The 22,579-nt window shown below is 47.7% G+C and overlaps 1 protein-coding gene across 1 annotated transcript; it reads left to right on the top strand.

The window, feature by feature from the left end:
• The first annotated feature begins 828 nt into the window (after positions 1–828).
• Positions 829–18,330, top strand: LOC105534971 (protein cornichon homolog 3-like). Its single transcript, XM_011973910.1, has 6 exons — positions 829–955; positions 1,563–1,711; positions 5,361–5,419; positions 8,273–8,410; positions 12,495–12,638; positions 17,104–18,330. The coding sequence occupies exons 1-6, from the start codon at positions 829–831 to the stop codon at positions 17,129–17,131; spliced, it is 645 nt and encodes a 214-aa protein (XP_011829300.1). The 3' UTR covers positions 17,132–18,330.
• The last annotated feature ends 4,249 nt before the right edge of the window (positions 18,331–22,579 follow it).

Below are 22,579 nucleotides of genomic sequence, written 5' to 3' on the forward strand. Positions count from 1 at the left end.
TTCAGATGGGATTGGGCATATTCCAGGTGTTATGGCCCGGTGACCCTTGTACGGTCTTCATACCTTGGGTCTGTGAATCTCAGCTCAAGTGTTTAACAAAATCACCTGGAATGCTCTGAAAAATGCAGATTCTTGACCCAGAGAGTCTATCTAAAGAGTCTAGAGTGGAACCTGGAAATCTGCATTTGTAACAAGTGCCCTAGGCAATTTGGATGCTGGTGGCTGGGAGACTCTATTTTGGGAATCAGTGCTGAGGAGCCACTTCTCAAACTTTAATGTACATGTAAATCACTGGGGATTTTGTTACACTGTAGGCTTTGATTCAGTAGGTCTGGGATGGGGCCAAAATTCTGCATTTCTAACAAGCTCCCAGGAGAAACTGGATGCTGGCACAGGGACCACACTTTGAGGAGCAGAGTTCTCAGTGACTTACATGGGACCTTGTTAGAAAGGGGGACTCTTAGGCCCCACTCAGACCCACTGCATCTGAAACTTGGAGGGGAGTGGGGTCAGCAATCTGGGTTTTGGCAAAAGCTCCAGGAGATTCTAAAGTATCATGAAGTTTGAGAACCACTGCTAAAAGATGGGGAAGCTTAAAGAAATGGGTGGGAGGCAGGGTGGGAGCAGCCGAGCTGTAGATCAGGGCACTAGGCCCAGTCACTCACCTCCTGCCTTGGTTTCCTTCTCCTCCAGAAACAAAGCTGAGACCCGTGAATTCCGCTGGAAGAAGACTTCTTCCTCGTGGTGTTGTGTGTACATGCTTTTCCTCTTGGATCAAAGCAGGAGAATTTCCCCAGTCGACTGGCTGGGATCTGTAATTTATGCAGGATGGTTGGCCTGCATCCCCTGCACAGGGTACAGCTGGCGGTGAGGGCCCCAAGGGAAATGACAATGGGGCTAGAGGTGCCTGAGCCGGTCAGTGTCAGTCAGGCTGGAAGCTGGTCCCCAACGAGCAGTGAGGACAGGAAGGGTCAGGCAGCTCCCAGGGTGCTGGGCAGGGCAAGAGTGGAGCCCAGAGCAGTCCACGAAGGCAGTGTCTGGAGCATGTGTGGCCGGTTGCAGATGTGTCGTGCACAGCTAAATCCCAGCAGGGGCCTCTGGGCCCTCACTCCCTGGGTAGTCAGGAGCAGTGGGCAGCAGGGGTGCTGGTTTTGACCCCCCTTCTCTCTGTGTGCCTTTTCCTCCCTGTGCTGCCTTCTCTCAGTGGAGAGATGGAAATGAGTCCAAGTGGCTGCCAAGAAGCAACAGGAACATCCACAGTGTGGAGTAAATGTGCTTAGGGAGGGTAAGCCAAGAAAGGAGAAACCAGAGGCCCCATGGGATGGAAGAGTGGGAGGCCTGGAGAGAAGGCGCCTCGGGCTGGAAGTAGCCTATCACTCCTCTGCCCTTCATGCCCTCACTGACCACTGGGCCTCCCCAGGCCAGGAGGAAAATCATTCTGTCTTCAGGTCCTGGGTCACTCAGGCAGGCAACCTTCTCTTGCTTTCTCTAACCTATTTTCCTTCATGTTCCTGGTGCAGGCCCAGGGGGAAAATAATGTGCTACTGGTTTCCCTTGAATAGTGGCCCAGGCCCTGGCGGTCAGTCATGAGGGTCCAATTCTGGCCATGGAAGGCCAAGATCAAAGCAATACTTGGTCCAGGCATTTAGGAGAGCTGCTAGCAGTGAAGGGTTCTCAGTCACATCCACAGTTCCTGGTGTACATAAAATCAGTAGGTGTCATACTAATTTTATGGTGACTTTAAATTATTCTAGGACAAGACATGGTAGTTCACACCTGTAATCCCCACAATCTGGGAGGCTGAGGTAGGAGGATCACTTGAGCCCAAGAGTTGAAGATTGGCCTGGGAAACATAGACCCCATCTCTTAACAAAAGAATTTAGAAAAATTTTAAATAAGATTATAATTCTAGACTAGGTGATTCTGTGTTAAGTTTCTTATGTAGCAGAGCCTTTGTCTTGTGGCTTAAAAATATGTAATAAACTTTGATGCAAATTCCAGGAGGTCAAAACATTTAACATGCCAGCACCAACAAATAGGGAACACTCAAGTCTACCCAACCCAAGTCCCAGCTGGCAGAGTATTCCTACTGTATCATGCCATTTGAGGTTGGGTGCTAGTCCCTGACACAGCAGGGCCTATGGGGCTGGGCAGCCTTCATGGATGCCCAGGCTGGTGCAGTCTCTCCAAAGACAACCTTCATCCAGAGTGATTAAAGAGCACATGGCCTCCTGAGAGCAAAGGGACCCAGAATGTGGTTTCCTGACAGTGCTTGGAGATGCTTTTCTCATAGTCTTGCGGTTTAGCAAAATCCTAGTTTTCCAAGCATGGCATCCATGTCCACTCCTTCCTGCTGTCCCCTCACCCAGATGTAAATTGAGCAGGGGCTGACTGCACGCTCACGTACATGATTATTCATTTGGGAACAAATGGAGAATGATCTCCATGCTGGGAATATTGACTTCATCCTGGGCATCCCAGAGGGATCCTCTGTTTTAGGGCCAGTTTAGTATGGGCTGAGGAGTCAAATAGAACAGATATTATCTTTTTCTCCACACTCATTGGCTCCTGGGGCAAATAAACCTTAGGGCAGACACACAGAACTGGATTATTGCTGTTGAAAACAGGCAAGGACTGAGGTTTTTTATGATTTGAGAGTCAGGCTGTTGAAACAGCCCTTGGATTCTCTTCCCACTTAAGGAAGCTGGAACTTGATTCAATCAAAGGGAGTCAGGAGACTGAATCGAAAAGTCAGGAAACCGACTTTGGTTCTGGGTCATTTCATTGACTTTAACAGTAAGAGCAACAAGTTATCCACCTGAGAATGGTCATCAGCTAGTATATGATTACTAAAAATAATGACTGGCCAGGCACGGTGGCTCACACCTGTAATCCCAGCACTTTGGGAGGACAAAGCGGGCAGATCATGAGGTCAGGAGTTCAAGACCAGCCTGGTCAACATAGTGAAATCTCATCTCTACTAAAAGTACAAAACTTAGCCAGGCATGGTGGCGCATGCCTGCAGTACCAGCTACTCGGGTGGCTGAGGCAAGAGAATCACTTGAACCTGGGAGGTGGAGGTTGCAGTGAGCCGAGATCGTGCTACTGCACTCCAGCTTGGGTGACAGAGCAAGACTCTATCTCAGAAAAGATAATAATGATAATAATGATCACAACACAATAGTGGTGTCTTCTTTTGTTGGAGGCTTCTGCACTTTTGAGAGCACTGTCATTCATAGTACATCCTGTGTCTCTGGCTGGTAGGTATGGCATTTTACAGATGGGGAAAATAAGACTCAGCATGGGTAGCTACTTTTCTAAAGATCACACAGTTGAGTATTATGTAACTGTAGGAATTTATATAATGCTTTGAGACACTGGGCTAATATATTGAGACTTATGGGATTACAGCTGTAAAGCTTGTTGTCTGAGTCGACAGGGACATTCAGAGATGGGTGGAGACTCTGAGTCTCACAGCTTCTACTCTCTTCAAGATAAACTCAGCTCCAGGAGCTTCCCCGTGGCTTCCATAGCTGTGACTTTTAATGTGTTTGGTCCCAGGCTTGCTGACACCAGCCCCACAGAAATCCTATGCCCTTGGGATGCATGAGGAGCAGACAGATCTCCAACAACAGGGGCGCTTGCTGCCTCTCCATCTTCCTCATCTTCTCCCTTCCCCTGATCTTAGGGAATCCCTTTTCTTACCAGGAGCATTATTCCCTTGCTTCAACTCCAAGCATCCTCTTTCTACTTCTTTTCCTTTGGGGCTAAGAACAATCTCTCCCACAACCCCTGATGACCCTCTCCACCACCAGCTGCAGGTCATTGATGGGATAAAACAGCAAACAAATGGATACATGAATGAATGAGAGGATGCATAACTAGAAATAAAATATTTAGAATGCAGACAAGTAAAATTCCTGGAAAAACAAGATTGAGGACAACAGCTTAGAGCTGAGCTGAGCATGGCATATACCGCTCTGTTGGATGGAGGGCACATGTGTGCAGGGATGGAAACCTGCTAGAAGTTTCTTGCACCAGCCTGGAGAGGAGGTCCAGGGGCAGGATTAAAAAAAAGGAAGGAACAAATGCAAGTGGCTGTGAAGAAGCAAGATTTGGAAACAGACTCATATGGAGACTGATGAGAAGAAGGAGTCAGAGATGGTGTGGTTAGTAGAAGTCAGAAATTTAGGAGATAAAGTTTGCAGGAATTGGCAGGAACGTGAATTTCAGCACAAAGTGGTTGTGGGATATCCAGGGGGAAATGTTTGCCAGCAAATGAAAATTGACTGTTAGCATCTGGGCAGGAAGTCAGGACAGGTGGAATAAAGGTAGTTAGCATTTACACAGTCCTTACCTGATATCATTAATGTCCTTGAATAGGGGCCCTTTGCGGTGGCCTTGTTAAGGAGCCACCCCAGGTCAGCGACTTCCATCTCTCTATGCTTTTGCTTTCATTGTTCCACTTCTAGGATGCCAACCTCCAGTTCCCACACGTGATTAGGTTTTACTCGCCCTTTCCAACTTCCCTTTGATCACAAACCTTCCATGAGCCCCCCTGGTTGGAATGAATCCCACAATACTCATGTTGAGATTTAGAATTTGTGACTCTAGAAAGCAGGGTAGTAATGTATATGACAATTCAATAGGCTGTGGCTTGCATGAAACAGTTTCTCCATTTGTTGAGTGAAAGAATGAGATTGGCACCATTCAACAGCTTCTCTTATTAAAAAAGAAAGTGTTTTCCAAAGCTAAGGGATGACTCAGGGTCATGGGGCTGTGGTGAGTGCTTGCATCAGCATCTCTGTATTTTGCTTGGAAGCTTTAGGGGTGGTCTTTATATAACAGATACTCTCAGAGTTGGGAGGGAACACCTGGTCTGACTGCCAACACAAATAAATAAGCATTATACCTGCCTAGTGGCTATTCAGCCCCTGCCCGAGCATGTCCAGTGACAGGGAGCTGTGTCCTGCCAGCCTCGATGGCTTTTTAAGGGCTGGGTGGATGGTTGGGGGAGAATAAAGAGTGAAGAACACAACTTTGCTTTTCCCATTGATTACTCATTCTGGGGCTTGCTGACGGTATCACATGAGATAGGTTAAATCACGCTATGGTAAAAAAAACAACAACACTTACCTTTTGGCAGCTTAAAGCAACACAAGTTTCTTTATTGCTCACACTCTAGCCCATCATGAGTTGCCTAGGGGCCTCTTTCCTTACTTGTGGCTTCAGGATGATGGAGTACCCACCATCTTAAATGCTTTTTGCTTTGTCAGAGGAAAAGGAAAAGAGACTCTGGAGCGTTTTGTATCAGCCGTTAAGTGGTCTGGCCCCTCTCTCCACATCAATTCTGTCCACAGCCCATCGGCACCCCCAACCCTCGAGAACTGGAAAATGCGACCTTACCACCTTCCAGAAGGTTGAGTGTTGGGTGTGAGCGGAGGCAGCCATAATGGCTATGGCGCAGGCCTCATGCAAATGGCCTGGCTGATTTCCATTTGGTCTAGAAGGAAGAGGTTTCCTACCTCTTTCACATAATTGTGACAAGGAGCAGCTGGGGAAGTGGGTAAGGACCAGTGTGTGTATCAAAAGGTCACTGTCACTCCTAAAAGTCTCTGGATTAGTTGAAGGAGCCTATTCTACTTGTAAGTAGTAGTGTTTTAGGTAGTAAGAGGTCAGTGGTCAGTGTTCTAGGTAGTAAGAGGTCATCTGGAGAAGCCACCTGAAATGGCAGAGTAAATTATTCAGTTTTTTTTCCAACTGTCCAAAAGGCTGGAGACCTCTGTGACTAGCTGGCCTCCATTAAGCAGTTTTCTTCTGCATGGAGACAGTGATGAATCCTCCCTGCTTGGAAGGTTGCAGCCTCCACAATCAATCAAGCCCCAAAGAGAGAAGAAGCGGTGGTGATTAAGAGTGGGACCTGAAATCCAAACTGTAATCAGTCAGAGATTTGTCATTGGAGTTGAAGATGGACATGGAGAAATAATGGATGATTCAGGCCCATGGTGGCTGTCTCTAAACGTGTTAATTACCTCAGCTTAAGTGGCTGAAACCAATGATTAGAAACTGTGGAGATGTGCACAGCAGAACTCACAGCCACTGCCTCCCGGGGCTGGTGCACCCGGCTCTGAGAAAGTGGGCTTTCTCTTTGAATGGGAGGGGGTAGGGTGATGCCTTGGCTGGGGGTAGATAGGGTTGGTTAGCACAGCTCTGAGGTCCTATGAGGAGATGTACTAGGGACATGGCATGCCCCTTCCTGCCAGGTGGTTGAGATTCACAGGGACTGGCTGTACCCAGTTCACCCACCAAGGGTCACCACCTCCGGAATGATGGCTCCTTTGTTCTGATTCTTCAGGTGACTGCCTGAGAAGTCTAAGGTGAGGGTTAATGCAATTCATCTGCACTGGACTTTGAGACTAAAGAAGGTGCCCCATAGTTACAAAATGTCTTACACGTGTGCTGTGCATGTCTTTATTTTTAATGTGTGCGTATGTGTTTCTCTCTCTGCGTCTGCCATCTGGGGTAGTTAGCTCATCTAACTAAATTGAGAGACCAAAGTCATGGTCCACACCCAGATGGGATGGTTTGAGGGAGTTTGTTCTCCACCCAAAGACATCTTAGTTTGTAACCACAGGCTGCATATCTAATGCCAGCCAGCCACGTTGTAAACACGTGCACTTGGTCAGTTCAATGCACTTTACCAAGTATTTGTTAAGTCTCTCCTAACTGCCGTGCATTGTACGAAGGCACTTTGTAAATGGAAATGAGAAAAGAATAGACGTTGGCTAAGATGGCTTACAGAATGCTGGACAGAGGAGTCTGTCTGTATTGGGAGGTGGGAAGAGGATGATGACTCCACAATGGATAGATTAGGAAAGTACCCCTGGGAGGGGGTCAGAAAACATGCTGTGGGGCCCAGAGGTACAGGGGAGGGTGGGCAGAACTCCCAATAGAAAGTGGCATTTGAGGCCAGACACAGTAGCTCATGCCTGTAATCCCAGCACTTTGGGAGACTGAGGTGGGCAGATCACCTGAGGTCAGGAGTTCAAGACCAATCTAGCCAACATGGTGAAACCTCGTTTTTACTGAAAAATACAAAAATTAGCTGGGCGTGGTGGCAGACACCTGTAATCCTAGCTACTCGGTAGGCTAAGGCAGGAGAATTGCTTGAACCCAGGAGGCGGAGGTTAGAGTGAGCCGAGATCACATCACTGTACTCCAGCCTGGGTGACAGAGTAAGACTATGTCTCAAAAAAAAAAAAAAAAAAAAAAAAGAAAGTAAGGGGCATTTGAGATGGGCCTTGCAGGATATTTCAAAAGATTTTGATAGGAAGACCAAAGCATTCAGGATAGCCTAAACAATACAAAGTATATTTATATATTATATAAATAAATATATTTGGTAATATATATCTATATCTCCCTACATAGCTGGGTAAAATGGTGCATTTATATATGTAGCCTTCCTTACTGCTGGTCTAGGTGCCAAATTTCTTACAGTTACCCTTTAGCTTACAACTCTGATTTCTGATAAAATGTAAGCACCCTTGGGAGCAGGTTTTCAATGCTTTTAAGCTCCTTTTACCCATTTATACCTGTGTGGCTGGGTTGGAGGTGGAAGAGCTTAGTCTTCCTGCTGGTTGCTTCCCACCATCAGGCCTTTCTTGGTCAGAATCAGTTTCTTCCCTCTTCCCGCAGAGGCTACACTGTCCCTCTTCATCATTGCTAATTGTTCTTTTTCTTGCATTCCTCTTGCTCCATCCACCATCAGGCAAAATGCCACTGCCTCCTGAGGCTGGCCATTTTTTCCTGACCCTCCTATATTTGTGATAAATGTACATATTCACTTTAGGTTTGTGAGTTACTATAGGAAGACACACAGGGGCCAGAAAAATAGGAGCAGGGCAGTTATGGACTCATTAGAAACCCTTGCAGTATTTCTTCTAGTGGTCCTGCCTTGGATCAGATGACACATGGACTGGACCAGCTCTTCCAGTCTTCCCAGTGGCCATCCATGGGTGACCCCTAGGAGCGAGCACGGTATTCTATTAATAGCAAGTAGTGCACTGAGGGCTTGTGTCATTTGGGTTTGAGTATAATAAAAAGAGGAGTGCCATAAAAAGAAGAACTTACCAGAAATGGATCTGTGTTGGGACAGTGGCTCTATGTTGCTCAAGGGAGGGCCTTTGTATCAACTGCCTGTGAGAGGCAGTGTCCAGGCAGAAGTCAGCTGCCATAGAAGCAGGAGTGGTGTTTTCCTCCTCTAACTCAGGGCTGTGTCTCTGCTCCCTCTTCAGCTGGTGCTGCCAGAATACTCCATCCATAGCCTCTTCTGCATCATGTTCCTGTGTGCGCAAGAGTGGCTCACGCTGGGGCTGAATGTCCCTCTACTTTTCTATCACTTCTGGAGGTAAGTCGGACTGGGACTGGTCTATCCTCTTTCTTTTCTGCCAGGGCAACCTGCTCTCCAGTGATGAGGTCCCCCAAGTAGACAGCTTCTAGTGCCTTCCAATCATCCCTTCCTTTCTGGGTCTCTGTCTTTAAAGCCCATTCCCAAAGTGCTCTCAGGCAGCAGGTCCAATAAGAGAAGGCCCTTTTTGTTGGTTTCATTAACCACAATCCCATCCCTTGCAGGTCAGTGTTAAAAGCATCTATAGTAGCATTCACAACAGCCAAAGAGTGGAACCAACCCGAATGCCCATCAACTGATAAATGGAGAAACAAAATGTGGTATATCCATACAATGGAATATTATTTGTCAATAAAAAAAAATGAAGTACTGATATATGCTACAACATGGAGTCCTAAAGAAAGGATCAATGAAAAAAGCCAGACACTGAAGGCCACATATTTCATGATTCTATTTATATGAAATGTCCAGGATAGGCAAATCTATAGAGACAGAAAGTAAATTCATGGCTGCCAGGGACTGGGAGGGAATGAGATAGGGAATGACTGCTAGTGGGTCAAAGGTTTTCTTTTTAGGGTGATGAAAATGTTCTGAAATTAGATAGTCATGATGGTTGCACAACTCTATGAATATACTAAAAACCACTGAATTGTACAATTGTACACTTTAAAAGGGTGACTTTTATGGTATGTAAATTATATTTTAATAAAAAAAAAAGCACCTACCAGATGGGCTGGATTTTCTGGGACAGTTATAATTTCATATATTCTATTCCCTTCTAAGACCATGCGTCAGATCATGTGATTTTTGGCTTTTTGTAAAATAGAGTCACCATATGGACACAGGAGGCAGAGGTGGAGGAATATCAAAATAGTAGAGAGGGTATTTGTGCAGATAAGTTGCCTGCCCTTGACCCTTGGCTGCCAGAGCATTGGACCCCAAATTGTTTTATCATTGTTATTCTACCATAAAATCTGGCTTGAATTTAGCCACACCTAAGACATGCACTCCTTCATTTAGAAAACATGCAGAATACATTCTACACGCCAGGCATTGTGAGGGATTTCACGTTAAGTGTAAAGCAAAACCTTTACCCTTAAGGAACGTACATCCTAGTGGTAGAGGGAAATATGTTCTTAACAGACATATGAGGAATACAGGTCGGAGCATAGAGAAAGAAGCACTTAAATAGACTCAAGAGTGACTTTGGAAAAGCACATTCCAGAGAGAGGGACCAGCATGTGTAAAGGCCCAGAGTTAAGAGAGCACTTGGTGTGTCTGGGAAATAGTAGTTGTTCAGTGAGGCTGGATGTAGGTTTCTTCAAGGGAAATAAGAAGAGACAGGTTGGCAGACAGCTGAGAGTATGGTATGGAGGGCCTGAAATGATTTTATGGGGAAGGTGCAATTAATTTATTTTTCAGGTAATGGAAAATGATCAGAAACTTTAGAAGAAGACAATGGCATTACCTGATCTGATTTTTAGGAAGGTGGCCTGGGAAGTAGTGTAAAGGATGGGTTAGAGGGTGAAATATTGAGATTGAAATCCAACTGGGGGGTTATGGTGGGAACTCCAGGTGGAGAGATGAGAGAGCCTTGACCCATGTAGTGGGAGTCAGAATGATGAGAGAACAGAAGAACCCATGGAAGTGAACTGGACAGGCCTTGGCCCATAATTGGGTGCAGGTAAGGGAGAGGACACCTCTAGGCTGGGTGGCCGGGAGGTTGATGGTGCCATTGACCAGGGCCAGCAGGGTAGAAGAAATCTCAGGTTTAGGGAGGAAGGAAAAAGATTCAGTTACACCGAAAAGCCTCACTTTAAGTAAAGGCAATCTGCTATCATCTGAATTAGAGAGAAGTCAAATAGGAGATCCAGGATTCACAATAACCAAGTGAGCTGGGTTTCATTTTCTGTGTTTGACACACGGGGACACAGAGACTCACAAAGGTTAAGTCAGCTGTCCAGCGTTGCTCAGCTCGGACGTGGCAGGGCTGAGGTTACGTCCCACCTCTGTACGAATCCCAGTCCGAGTCCCTGCTGCCTGACACACTGCCCCAGGGGCCGGCTCTTCTCCCCAGGAAAGGAGTTCCTCCCAAGGTCCTTCAAGTAGGGGGCTGTCAAGGCAGCGTATCAGAAATGTAATTGACAAAACATCGATCAGGGCACTGCTTGTGGGGCTAGCACTTGTCCAAAAGGGAGGAAAAGGAAAGGCAGCCAGTGTCCATAGACTTGGAAAGTTCATCTCTATGGAGGAAGGGAGGGGCTATAATCTCCTTGCCAGTAGGCACTTTGTCTTACCTTTTTTTTGAATCCCTGACAGGATCTAGTCTAGTTCCTGGCAATTAGTAAGTTCTCAGAACATGAAAGAAAAAAAGAATGAGGAGGAGAGGAGTCCTTTAAACATCAAAGGCCTTATACACCCTTTATCCCCCTTTCCATTCCCCCTCCTTTCCAACAGGTCCAGATCAGTGACATTTCTCATACAGAGAAAGTCCCCTCCTGCTCTGGCTCTTAGTTTGTGTAAAGGAAATAGGACTGTCTGCTGTTGACTCAGTACCTGTTCTTCCCAGGTTATTTGCATACATCGCCTCACATAATAGTCCACAACAGCCCTGTGCGGAGGGCAATTCCGTCCCCATTTCACAGATGAGAAAGTTGAGGCTCAGCTGGATTAATGAGTGACCCAAGGAAAGTCAGTGTGGTGACCAGTGACTGGCAGGGCCTTTGCTCTTTCCACGGAGCCATATGGCCACCCTGCCCTTCTGCCTCCACTTAATGAGGTCACCTGGGAATAAAACTACAGTGACAGCAAATAGCTTTTGAGATCGCTCCCAGGAAGAGGAGAGGTGAGTGGCCTGGAGGGCTGTGAGCTGGCAGTTGTCATCGAATCTGGCTTGTGATTTCTTTTCAGCACAGTGTCAGTGACAGATAATGTCAGTGCAATTCTCTGAAGGGGAAGGAGGAGGGAGCAGAGATGCTGGATCTGCGAGTTGCTACATTGCAGGATGTTCTTCAAAGCCAGTGTGATTAATCTCCCGGTTGGAGCCCTCTCCCCAGGCCCATGCTCACCATTGAGAACCACTGTCTGTCCCAGAGCCCAGGGAAGCCATTTATTTGCACTCCTGGCCTGTGGGTGGCTTTACCAGAATGACTGAAAAAGGAACTCGCTGAGAGATTCCAGCTGTACTTTGTTCTTGGGCTGGGCAGGAGGCTGTGGCCAGGTCCCTGGGGGCAGTGTCCTGGGGGCAGTGACCACTTCCCAAAGGACTCAGGAGGCTCAGACTCCTGCCCCAGGTCTCACCAAGCCTGATGGCTTCCCTCCTCAGGGGCTGTGGCCAGGTGAGCCTTGGGAATATGGTATTTTGGACTCCCCTCCTCAGGGGCCGTGGCCAGGTGAGCCTTGGGAATATGGTATTTTGGGCTCCCCTCAGGGGCGGTGGCCAGGTGAGCCTTGGGACTGTAGTATTTTGAAGTAGACACAGTTCATGTTAGCTGCTCCCCCTCCTCCTCTTTCCCACCCACGTTCTTTCGCTCACCCAGCTGCCGTCCGGGGCCTGCTCTCTCCCGACAGATGGCTGATGTTCTTTTTTAGTTCTAGGTCCCACTATCAAGAAGGAAAGCACCTGTAAACTGCTCTACACTCAAGTGGGAATAGGATGTCCTGAAGTACTCAGGATTTTCAATAACGGTCTGTGTAAAGTAGTTTTTAGGGTAGAATGGAGGTACGGTGGTGCCCCAGCAGTGGCAGTAGAGCCCCGTACCCCTGCCTACACCTGTCCTGAGAGGCAGCTCTTCCTCAGACTCCCAGGCAATGCCAGGTGACACATTTCCCCTTCTGTTCGAGCAGCTTTGTATATGGGTGAAATTGCCATGATGCCAGTGGGTCGGAGTATTTGGGGATTTACTACCTGCTGGAAGATAGTGGCTGAGCCACTCTTCAGCGGTGCTTGAGCTGTGATTTGGGCAGAAGGCAGGCAATCGCTTGGCAGGGATTGCTCGACAGAAGCCCTGCATCAGAAGGGCTTGCCCAGGTGGTGCCAGAAGTACCAGGACCTCAGAGACAGTGATGTCCTCTCTCCCTGCAGGTATTTCCACTGTCCGGCAGATAGCTCAGAGCTAGCCTACGACCCACCGGTGGTCATGAATGCCGACACTTTGAGTTACTGTCAGAAGGAGGCCTGGTGTAAGCTGGCCTTCTATCTCCTCTCCTTCTTCTACTACCTTTACTGGTGAGTAGCTGCCCCTCCTGGTGGTTTTGACTCCTGCAGCAAAAGGAAGAGAATTTCAGGCTGGCCTCTGGGAGGCAGCCTTTGGGAGATGGCCTGCGAGGGTGGGAGTCAAGGCCAGTCGGGTGTGGCCCTAGCTGTCTGACTCTGGCTCAGGAGCAAGGGCTTCTGTGTAGACAGGGAAAGGGGCAGGAGATCCTGCAGGAGGCCTTGCCTGCTGATGGGCACATCCTTAGGGCCATGCAGTGAAAACACCCTCTCAACATCCCTTTGGAGGTAACTGGTGAAGTGTGGTTGGTTACTCCTTCTTCCCTATAGGGCTTCCTGCCTCTCACAACTCTGCAGCTCAGCCCACCAGGTTGCCTATGGCCCCGGGGCCCGGGCTCATCCTCACTGTCCCTTGCCCCGTGGCCTGTTTGCAAGGATTCTTGGGAACCATAACAGAGGCTCCAAACTCCCCGCCCCAGTCCCACAGTGGCTGTCATGGTTCATAAAGTGGCATTTTGGGTCACTAAATGCTTCATTTACCGTTTTCCCAATATTACATAACACCATTCCAATTAAGAAAAACCTGCCTACTTTGCAATCCTGTTTCAGGAATCTCCCCTCTTTGCACCTCTCCGCTCAGAACATCCTAACTGAGCAGATAGTTATAAACAGACTATCTTGTGGTTTGACAGCCCAGAGTGCCTTTTCCGCAAATGTCTCCTCCTCCTCCCTGCTCCTCTTTGGCTCGTCTCTGGGGACTCTCACCTGTCACTTGCGATTCCGTCATTACCTGTGGCAGGGCCATGGTGATCTCCAAACCTCCCAGTGATGTCTCCAAAAGGGCGTGGTTGACAGCAGCCAGGTGAAGAGGAGGAGAGGTTGGTGTGTTGGACTCCACGCCACACCTAGGTTTGGATTGGGCTGTGGCAGGGCAGAATGTGGCTGCATTTGTCCAGCATTTTTTATTTATTTTTAAATTTTTCTTTAAAGATGGGATCTTACTGTTTCGCCCAGGCTGGAGTGCAGTGGTGCCATCACTGCTCACTGCAGCCTTGAACTCCTGGGCTCAAGCGATTCTCCCACCTTAACCTTCTGAGTAGCTGGGACTACAGGTATGTGTCACCATGCCCAGCTAATTTTTTTTTTTTTAATTTTTTGTAGAGATGGGGTTTCACTGTGTTACCCAGGCAGGTCTTGAACTCTTCAGCCCAAGTGACCCTCCTGCCTCAGCCTCCCAAAGTTCTGACATTTAAAAATGAGCCAGGCTTTGTGCTCAGAGCTTTGTACGTATTGCTCAACTTATGAGATAAATACTATCCTCACTCACATACGAAAAATGAACTGAATCTGAGAAGTTTATGTTCCTGAATTCACAGCTAATAGCGTCACAGCTATAAGTAATACATCTTGAGTCCGATTTCAAAGGCTGAACTCCTTTTTCATTTTCCTTTTCCTTTTTTTTTTTTTTTTTTGAGGGTATCACTCTGTCTCCCAGGCTGGAATACAATGGCAGGATCATAGCTTGCTGCAGCCTCAAACTCCAGGCTCAAGGGATCCTCCTGCCTTAGCCTCCTGAGTAGCTGGAATTATAGGCATGTACCACCATGCTCGGCTAATTTTTGTATTTTTATGTAGAGACAGGGTTTTGCCATGTTGCCCAGGCTGGTCTTGAACTCCTGCGCTTATGTGTTCCACCCGCCCTTGGCCTCCCAAAGTGCTGGGATTACAGGCGTAAGCCACTATGCCCAGTAGCTCTTAACTGCTGGCTATCTTAGAAAACCTCTAGAAAAGTCTTTATCAAAGTGAGGGTTAAGGAAGGGAGGAAGGTGTGCTTTTTAAAAATACAGATTCCTGGGCTTATAGCTACCTATTCAGACTTTCCAGGGCTGGGTTCCGCATTTTAAACAAGCTCTCTGGACAATCCTGATGCACACCTTGGTGGCTCTGGAGCATTCTACTTGGTTCTGCCTTCCCTTTACATCCCCTGTGTCTGCAGACTCTGTGGGGTGCTCTGGAATGTTTACTACTCCAGCTTGCGGGGAGCCTGACAGTCTTTGAAGCCTCCGGAGATTTCCACGGTGCCCAGTGGGTTCACCTAAGTCTTTCTGACTCCAAGTCTGAACTATCTGGCAACCAAAGGCTTGTCAGATGGGTTCCTGTCTTGGGAAACATACAGAGCGTGGACAAAGCCGTTGTGGGCTTAGGGACTGGATACCTCGGAGGTTAGGTTTGTTCCCTGCAGTGTGCTCAACCCTGCTTTCTTTGTGGAGTCACAGACTTCCCCTTCTGCAGAGTCATGGGCTGAGTGGCCTGACCCTAGAGACAGCGCTGTCTCTCCTGTAAGCCAACAGAATGAGACCAGTGTTTTAATTAGCTCCTGCCCCTTTAGCCTGGGATCCACCTCAGTGTGGATGAAGACGGAGGCAAGATATTTCCCTCATTTCAGTTTTGTTGCAGCAGATGCTGGAGCCGAGGCGTCGCCAGGAAGAAGGCATATGAATTCACAGGGAGGGAAGCTGCTGTGCGTGCTCCGCTCTGGGGGGTGGGAGGGGGCGGGGTGGGGAGGGCTTGGCAGCTCCTCTCGGTTGGATGGGTGTGATCGTTCTATAACTGAGTGTGTTCCAGACAGTCTGTTTGACTGTTTGTCCTCTAGTTCATTACTTCAATTTGGCCCTGCCTTCATGATACATGTGTTAATCACTTTGTTTCTAAAACAAAATTGGAAACAGTTCCTGCAGCCTCATTGGGACCCTGGGTGGCCCCCACGGTCTCCTGCATTCCTTGTTGAATCTGGCCCCTTCGTGCTCTGTGGGGCTCCATAAAAGACTCTGTTTCTCCCACCTTAGGAGCTGCCGGCCCCTCAGATCCAGAGCTGGTGGAGAGCACAGGAGCGCCAGCACAGGCCACCGTGGGAAGGAGAGAAGGGGACCTGTGTGTGTGCAGAGCCATGTCTGAACTGAGCTCAGGGCTAGAGACCCACACAACAGCGGGGAAGACGGGGTGGGTGGTTTATGGTTTCAGCTTCCTGAGGAGCTCCTGAGGACCTTGGTGAGGTTAAGAAATGCGTCTCAGGTCCCCGCTAATAATTCACGACATCTGGCTTCAGAGCCTGTGCTCGCTCTTCTATCCTGTTTGAATCACATGGCACCCATCACCCCACTTCACAGTTTGCCTTGTGGACCAGGTGATAATTTGAGGGTTGTGTTAGAAGGGGACTAGCTAACGCAGATACTAATACTAGCTGGTGAGCCCAGTATGAACAGTATCCTAAAGTATTGGGCAATACTTTAGGTCACCTGAAATAGTAGGACCACCCCCCTGCATGGTTATTCTGGATCATGCCTGTCCCTCCTCAGGTTTATTTCTCTCCATCTATGTTATTTATGGTTTACTTGTTCCTTGACACCAGAGACCATGTTGGTTTTAAATGAAAGAATGAATGAAAGTGAGTAAATAAAGATATCCACATGAGGCTTAGTACTGTCATGCAAAAAGCATTGGCTTCGGAGTTAGGATGTGGCTTCTCCCCCTGCTGTCACTCCTCATCTGGCCCTCAGCTTCCCCAGGTGGAGTAAGTCCCTCTTGCTCCAGATCTGACCAGTGGTTCTCTGTGCACATGAGATGTGTGAGGTTCCTGAAGATGGAACTTCAGCTACTCAGAAGAGCCCATTGGGCCTCCACAGCTGCATAGGGTTAGAAGTAAAACCTTTTGACTTCTTTTCATTTCTTTTACTTCTTAGACGAATCTTTCTTCTCACCATAATGTGAAAGGCAGTTGGTTTCTTTTTCTGCCAAATAAAGAGGTATATTTTGATGCAGATCATTCCTCAGCCTTGCAAACTTAACCTGAAGTCCTTATTAAGAGCACAGGGATACATGTCCCCTTTACCCCCACTCTTAGTAGTATTGGGGCAATACTTTAGGTCACGCGCTTTTAATGCATGTTTAATTCCTGGAGTCCATTAAAAATAGGAGGGCCAGGGAGTTACCCAATCAAGAGTTGACTGAGTTCTGGTGCCCAGAGGGCTTATGTTCCCATGCAAGACTTTGCAATAACGAGGATGATCTTTTTCCCAGCATTAGCGTATTATCCAGCGTCATCTGGGAGCCCCTGGACACAGCCATCATGCAAGCACATGGCAGCTGCTGGCATAAAGAATCCACTGCACCCCCAGACCTGCCCTGCAATTGCACGAAAAGGAAAACAACCATAATAATCATCCTGATGAGAATAATAATAGGCACTTAGAGCAATCACATCTTTTATCCAAGGGATACAATATGCTCTCCCCAAAAATGTTTATTCCAGCGTTGTGGGAAGTAGAGGGGCACAGTAGTGGAGTCGGCGAGATGCTATAGTGACAGGAATGAGGGAGAAGCCAAGGAGTCTGGCCTCTGGAAGGTCCCTCTCCTGAGGGGCAGCCTGAGTCCTCTGTGGGCTTCCACTAACACCTTCTTTTCCTTTTCTTTTTGCATTCAGCATGATCTACACTTTAGTGAGCTCTTAACGCAAAGACCGTGCACGTCATCAGAGACTGAGATGGGAGAGACCTCAGACGGAGAGGTGCATTTCTGCTGGTGACTGGAGGAGGGACCAGAATGGGGATATGTGAGAAATAGACCCAGCAGGCAGTCTGACTGAACGGGAGCTGGGATCACGCAGCCAGCTGGGAGCCAAGTTAACCCTGCGTGTCTGTTGTTGCCCTGTGTGTCAATCTTCGGCATTCGAATTCCACATACAGGGTCCTAGAGCCCTTCTGAGCATCAGTGGTGTGGGGGAGTAGGTGACAAAACACTAGACCTCTCCTGAGAGAGAATTGCTGCTTCCTGAATCCACTTCATTGAACAGCACCTTGCAAGTTCACACTGAGTTCCTGGGCCATGGGAGCGGAGGCTGGAAGGCTGCAAGGTGCTTGCTAAGGATCAGAATGACCCAGAGTCAAGGCCAAGTCTGCAGGGACCTGTTGAAAGCCTCGAGAATGCCTTGGCTGCCCCCCAAGACTCTTGTTGCCTTTCTTCCAAGCCGTGGCCACACCCTTTTTCTCAAATGGGAGGGGCTGGAGGGTGTGTGGGATTTGCCTTCAGCTGTAACCAGCCTTGAGCTCGCGGGGCTGTTTTCAGCTGAGGAGGGGTGAATATAGGAAAAATGGATTTTTGAAACGTTTGCAACATGTTCAAGGTGTTAGTTCTCCACCACACAGGTTGTATTCTTCTTTTGCCACCTCAAACCATCAGAATCATTTAATGCAAATCAATTGGTCAATGCTAGTCAAAGCTATGTTCTTACAAAAACCCCAGACAGCTCAGAGCTCAGAAAATCCTGTGGAGTGGCTGCTCTGTACCATGGGCATCCGGCAGCCAGGAAGTGAGACAACATAATTATAACTTCGTTTTATGATGCTGCATCATTTGTACTGTTTAGGTCGACATGAGGACATCATCTTATTTAGAATTTTCCATTTGGCAATCTCTTTTGGGTGGGAGTTGTGCTGGGGGTTGTAAATAATGACAAGGCTGAGATTTTTATGATGTTTAAATTGGGCACAATGATTTTGACCTTATTCCCCAAACTTCTTTTCTACTGTTTAACATACACAGGCTATTTATACACATCCCCAGCTCCCATCTGAAACCTGTGACTCAGGTTTATGAATGGTGTTTGTGTAGCAACACATTGTGTGCTATGTTTATTAAAATGCAGCGACAACTTGAGTGTCTCACTTAACTGGCTCTCTCATTTCAACCATTACAGGCTGGATTTGTCTACATATGGTTGGAAAACTGATAGGAGGAAAAGGCAAATTTTCAAAAAGGCATCGTGCTGCTAAAAATTCTATGGAAAACAAAATGCAGACTTTTACTCCGAGGTTTATGGTGTAAAACTGGAGAATTTGAGGTGATGATTTGGGGAGAAGGCTTCCTCTTGGCCAGTACCTGCAGATTACCGACCAGGTAACTGTTGTTAGGGATAGAGTTACCTTTGGGGCTGCTTGGGCCTGGCTTTGGCTTCATTCCTGAGACGACTAGTGACCCTCATCCAGAGAGGCAAGTGTTGGATGGCAGACTGCAGACGCTAATCTAACTGCACAACCGTCCTGCAAATGCAACCGGATGTGGAAGGTGAATGATCCGTGTTACTTCTCACCATGGAGCTGTTTTGTTTCTATACTCTGCCTCCTTTCAAAAAGATCTGAAGTGGCTCATAATAGGAGACACAAGTACACAAAGACCATTAAAATGGAAGTAGAGATGTCTTTTTTTTTTTTTTTTGAGACAGGGTCTCACTCTGTCGCCCAGGCTGGAGTGTAAGTGGTACAGTCACGGCTCACTGCAGCCTTGACCTTCCCGGGCTCAGGTGATGCTCCCACCTCAGCCTCCCGAGTAGACCATAGGTACACACCACCACGCCTGGCTAATTTTTGTATTTTTTGTACAGATGGGGTTTTGCCATGTTGCCCAGGCTGGTCTCAAACTCTTGGGCTCAAGCAATCTGCTCACCTTCACCTCCCAAAGTGCTGGGATTATAGGCTGAGTCACTGCCACTGGCCTGACAGCTCTTATGTTTATGAAAAAGAAACATCCAGATATTTCCCTCCCACAAGTTGTGATTGGGAAATAATTCTCATGATCTGTTGTGAGTTTCAGTGAATTTCCAGTTCTTGGGAGAAGTTAATCATGATGATAAAGCTAAGAGTAAAGGGCACAGTGATGGGGCACGGGCTGTGCACCAGGCACTGTGTTAAGTGCTCAAACGGTGACCTCCCCCACCCCTCAGAGTGATCGTGTGACCTCACCCACCCCTCACAGTGATCGTGCCCAGCGGGTTAGATGTTCTCATCCCCACTTCATCCATGAGGGAACTAGGGAGCCTCAGGGAAGGTGAGTCCTCCCTAGGTGACGTAGTGCAGAACAAGGGCTTGATACTACGAAGAAATGGCCAAATAACGATAGTTGTAAACCAAGGCATCTGGCAGTGATCTGGATGCTTCATATGCTTTTCCTTGATCCTCATAACAATACCACGAGGCAGATATGATCTCTGTTTTATAGATGAGGAAACTGAGGAGAGGAGTCACTTGCAGAGATCCACAGCTAGCAACGGGTATGTCTAGCTGTAGCTGGGATTTAAACCCAAGTCTGCCTCTTCTCACATAATTTTGTTCTTGTTGCCCAGTCTCTTATTGTGTATCCCACAGAAGTGACCAAAGGGAAGAAGAGAGGAAAAGCAGGAAAAACTCCTCTGTTTTCCAACGCGCAAAGTGAATATTTTCCTTGAGAGATAAAGAGCTCACCTTTCCAAGCATGCGTCAAGGAGAGAGCTTCCTAGGGATCAGAGTCATCTCCTGCAGGTGGTGTTGGTGAACTGGTTCCCATTGCCTTAGAGAGGTAGAGCTGTAGGCCTGGTGTGGCTATGCCTAAACGGTCAGAGGGGAACTTGGAAGAGTCAAAGCTCACTTTTCACTTTGCTAAGGTGGAAGAATAATGGCACCTGCCACACTGGCTTTCTATAAAGATTAGATGAGTTCATACCTGCAGATAACTTAGAACAGTACCCTGCATGTGGTCAGCACACCTCACTGTAGAGGGCGAGTCTTCCCTGCCTTCTGGGCCAGTCCATTGTTGTGTTGCTATAAAGGAATACCCAAGCCTGGGTAATTTTTGAAGAAAAGAGATTTACTTGGCTCACAGTTCTGCAGGCTGTACGAGCGTGGCTCCTGCCTCTGGTGAGGGCCTCAGGAAGCTTCTAATCATGGTGGAGGACAAAGGGAGAGCAGGCATGTCAAATGGTGAAGAGCAAGAGAGAGAAGGGAGAGGTTTTCAGACACTTAAACAACCAGATCTCATGTGAACTGAGCGAGAATGCACTCATCCCCAAGGGGATGGCATTAAGCCATTCATGAGGAATATGCCCCCATGATCCAGTCACCTCCTACCAGGACCCACCTCCAACACTGGTAGTCACATTTCAATATGAGGTTTGGAGGGGACAAACATCCAAACTGTATCACCATCCTTACTCTGCCCTGTGCCCATTCCACGGCAAGGTCCCTCCCTTTGGGAGGACCAAGGAGCCAATTGACCACGTGGAACAGGAGTGAAGATTGCTGGATGCTGCCACCCTCCTGAGGCCCGATCCTGTCTATAGTATCCTAAATGGAGGTCGGGCTGGGACCTGACCCAGTGCCATGTTCTCTGTCAATAATGATAACCACTGCCATAGAGTACTTGCTATGTGCTGGATGCTCTGCAAAGCACTTACCATATGTAGGCTCATTTAATCCCCCATCAATATTAGGGAATGGGAATGATTGTTGTCTTCAAGGGATAGTTGAAAATACTAAAGCTTGTAGAGGTCTAGCAATTGAGCCAAGGTCACAATGGCTAATAAGTCATGGAGCCTAGACTTCCACCCAGGTCCTTTTGATTCCAAGGCTTTGACCATTTTCTCACTCCTGAAAGGGTGATAGAGTCCAGGAAGGACAATGGGGTGTGAGATAGAAGAGAAAAGGGGATGAAGATGGGACAGCAGTGTGGCTCTGCTGAGCTCACATGTTTCACAGCAAGCAACTCTATGTGAATAACTTTATAATTGGAAGGACTTTGGCTACAGGATCTTGTGCAAACTTCTTAACCTTTAGAGACTCAACCTTTTTATTTGTAAAATGAGGCAATAATACCTCCTTTCAGTATTCTTGTGATAATTTAAGTAAACTATGTACAGAATGCTTGTTGAGCCTGTCTCACAATTCGTGCTCAACAAATCTTGGTCCTCAGTGCTCCACCCAACTGCCCTTCCCTTCAAAGAGGGGAAGGGAGGATTATGTAGATAAAAACGGGTAAAATACTTCTCCTAGTAACACCTGATGACAATCAATGAATCTCAGCTCCCTCCTTTCCCCTCTCCATCTTTGGGCGGACAGTCCCAGGCCTGCAACATGGGTAGCAGAGCTCAGCCCTCTCAAGAAAATTTCCCCTTTGCATCCTATTTTTAGGTTTGGTAATTGCACCAATGTTCAATAAAGTTGTCATCATTATGACAGTTTTGTTCTCCTACATAAGAGATGAATGCAGCCAGCAAAATGCTTTGACAACAATTAATTGCACTCACGCTGTGTCGTTACACAGATCCATTTCCATAACCCTTTCTCTTCCTGGACTTGGGCTGTTCTGTTTTCAAGTGTGCTCTGGCAAATGACTGTTTAGGCAGAGCCTTCTCCAGGCCTCGGAGCTGCTGGTCCAAGCTGGACATCTTGGGGCTGCCTCTGTTCCTGAGGCTCAGGCAGAAGGCACTACTCACTGTGGGCGTTTGAGGGGGCATCCTGGGACATATCCTGTGACTTGGCTCATCCCAGGCAGAGAAGAGGAGCTGACTAAGGGAGTAAGTCTTCAGGACACAAGCACACATTCTAGGGAAAGGTGGGGGCAAGTTTCAGCTTTTTTTTTTTTTTCTTTAATAGACCAAGTCTCACTCTGTTGCCCAGGCTGGAGTGCAGGGGCACGATCTCAGCTCACTGCAACCTTCGCCTCCTGGGTTCAAGTGATTCTCCTGCCTCAGCCTCCTGAGTAGCTGGGATTACAGGTACCCGCTACCATCCCCAGCTAATTTTTGTATTTTTAGTAGAGATGGGGTTTCACCGTGTTTGCCAGGCTGGTCTCAAACTCCTGACCTCAGGTGATCCACCCACCTCAGCCTCCAAAAGTGCTGGGATTACAGGCATGAGCCACCATGCCTGGCCAAGTTTTCGTCTGTCCAGTTTAGCAGGGAGCAGGCTTTCCTTGTGGGGAGCAGCACGTGATGGAAGCATTTCACACAGCTGCATTTGCAGAGGGAGACCTCAGTGCCCACACGTTGGATTGGGTTTCAGTTGCTGCCTATGATCCAGAAACAGAAATAGACACAGGGTCAAAACAGCCACAACAAAATAGGATTTTCCAGGCTTTGCTCCCACCCACCC

The sequence above is a fragment of the Mandrillus leucophaeus genome, unplaced genomic scaffold (assembly GCF_000951045.1).
Source record: "Mandrillus leucophaeus isolate KB7577 unplaced genomic scaffold, Mleu.le_1.0 Scaffold1005, whole genome shotgun sequence".
Classification (NCBI taxonomy): Eukaryota; Metazoa; Chordata; class Mammalia; order Primates; family Cercopithecidae; genus Mandrillus; species Mandrillus leucophaeus.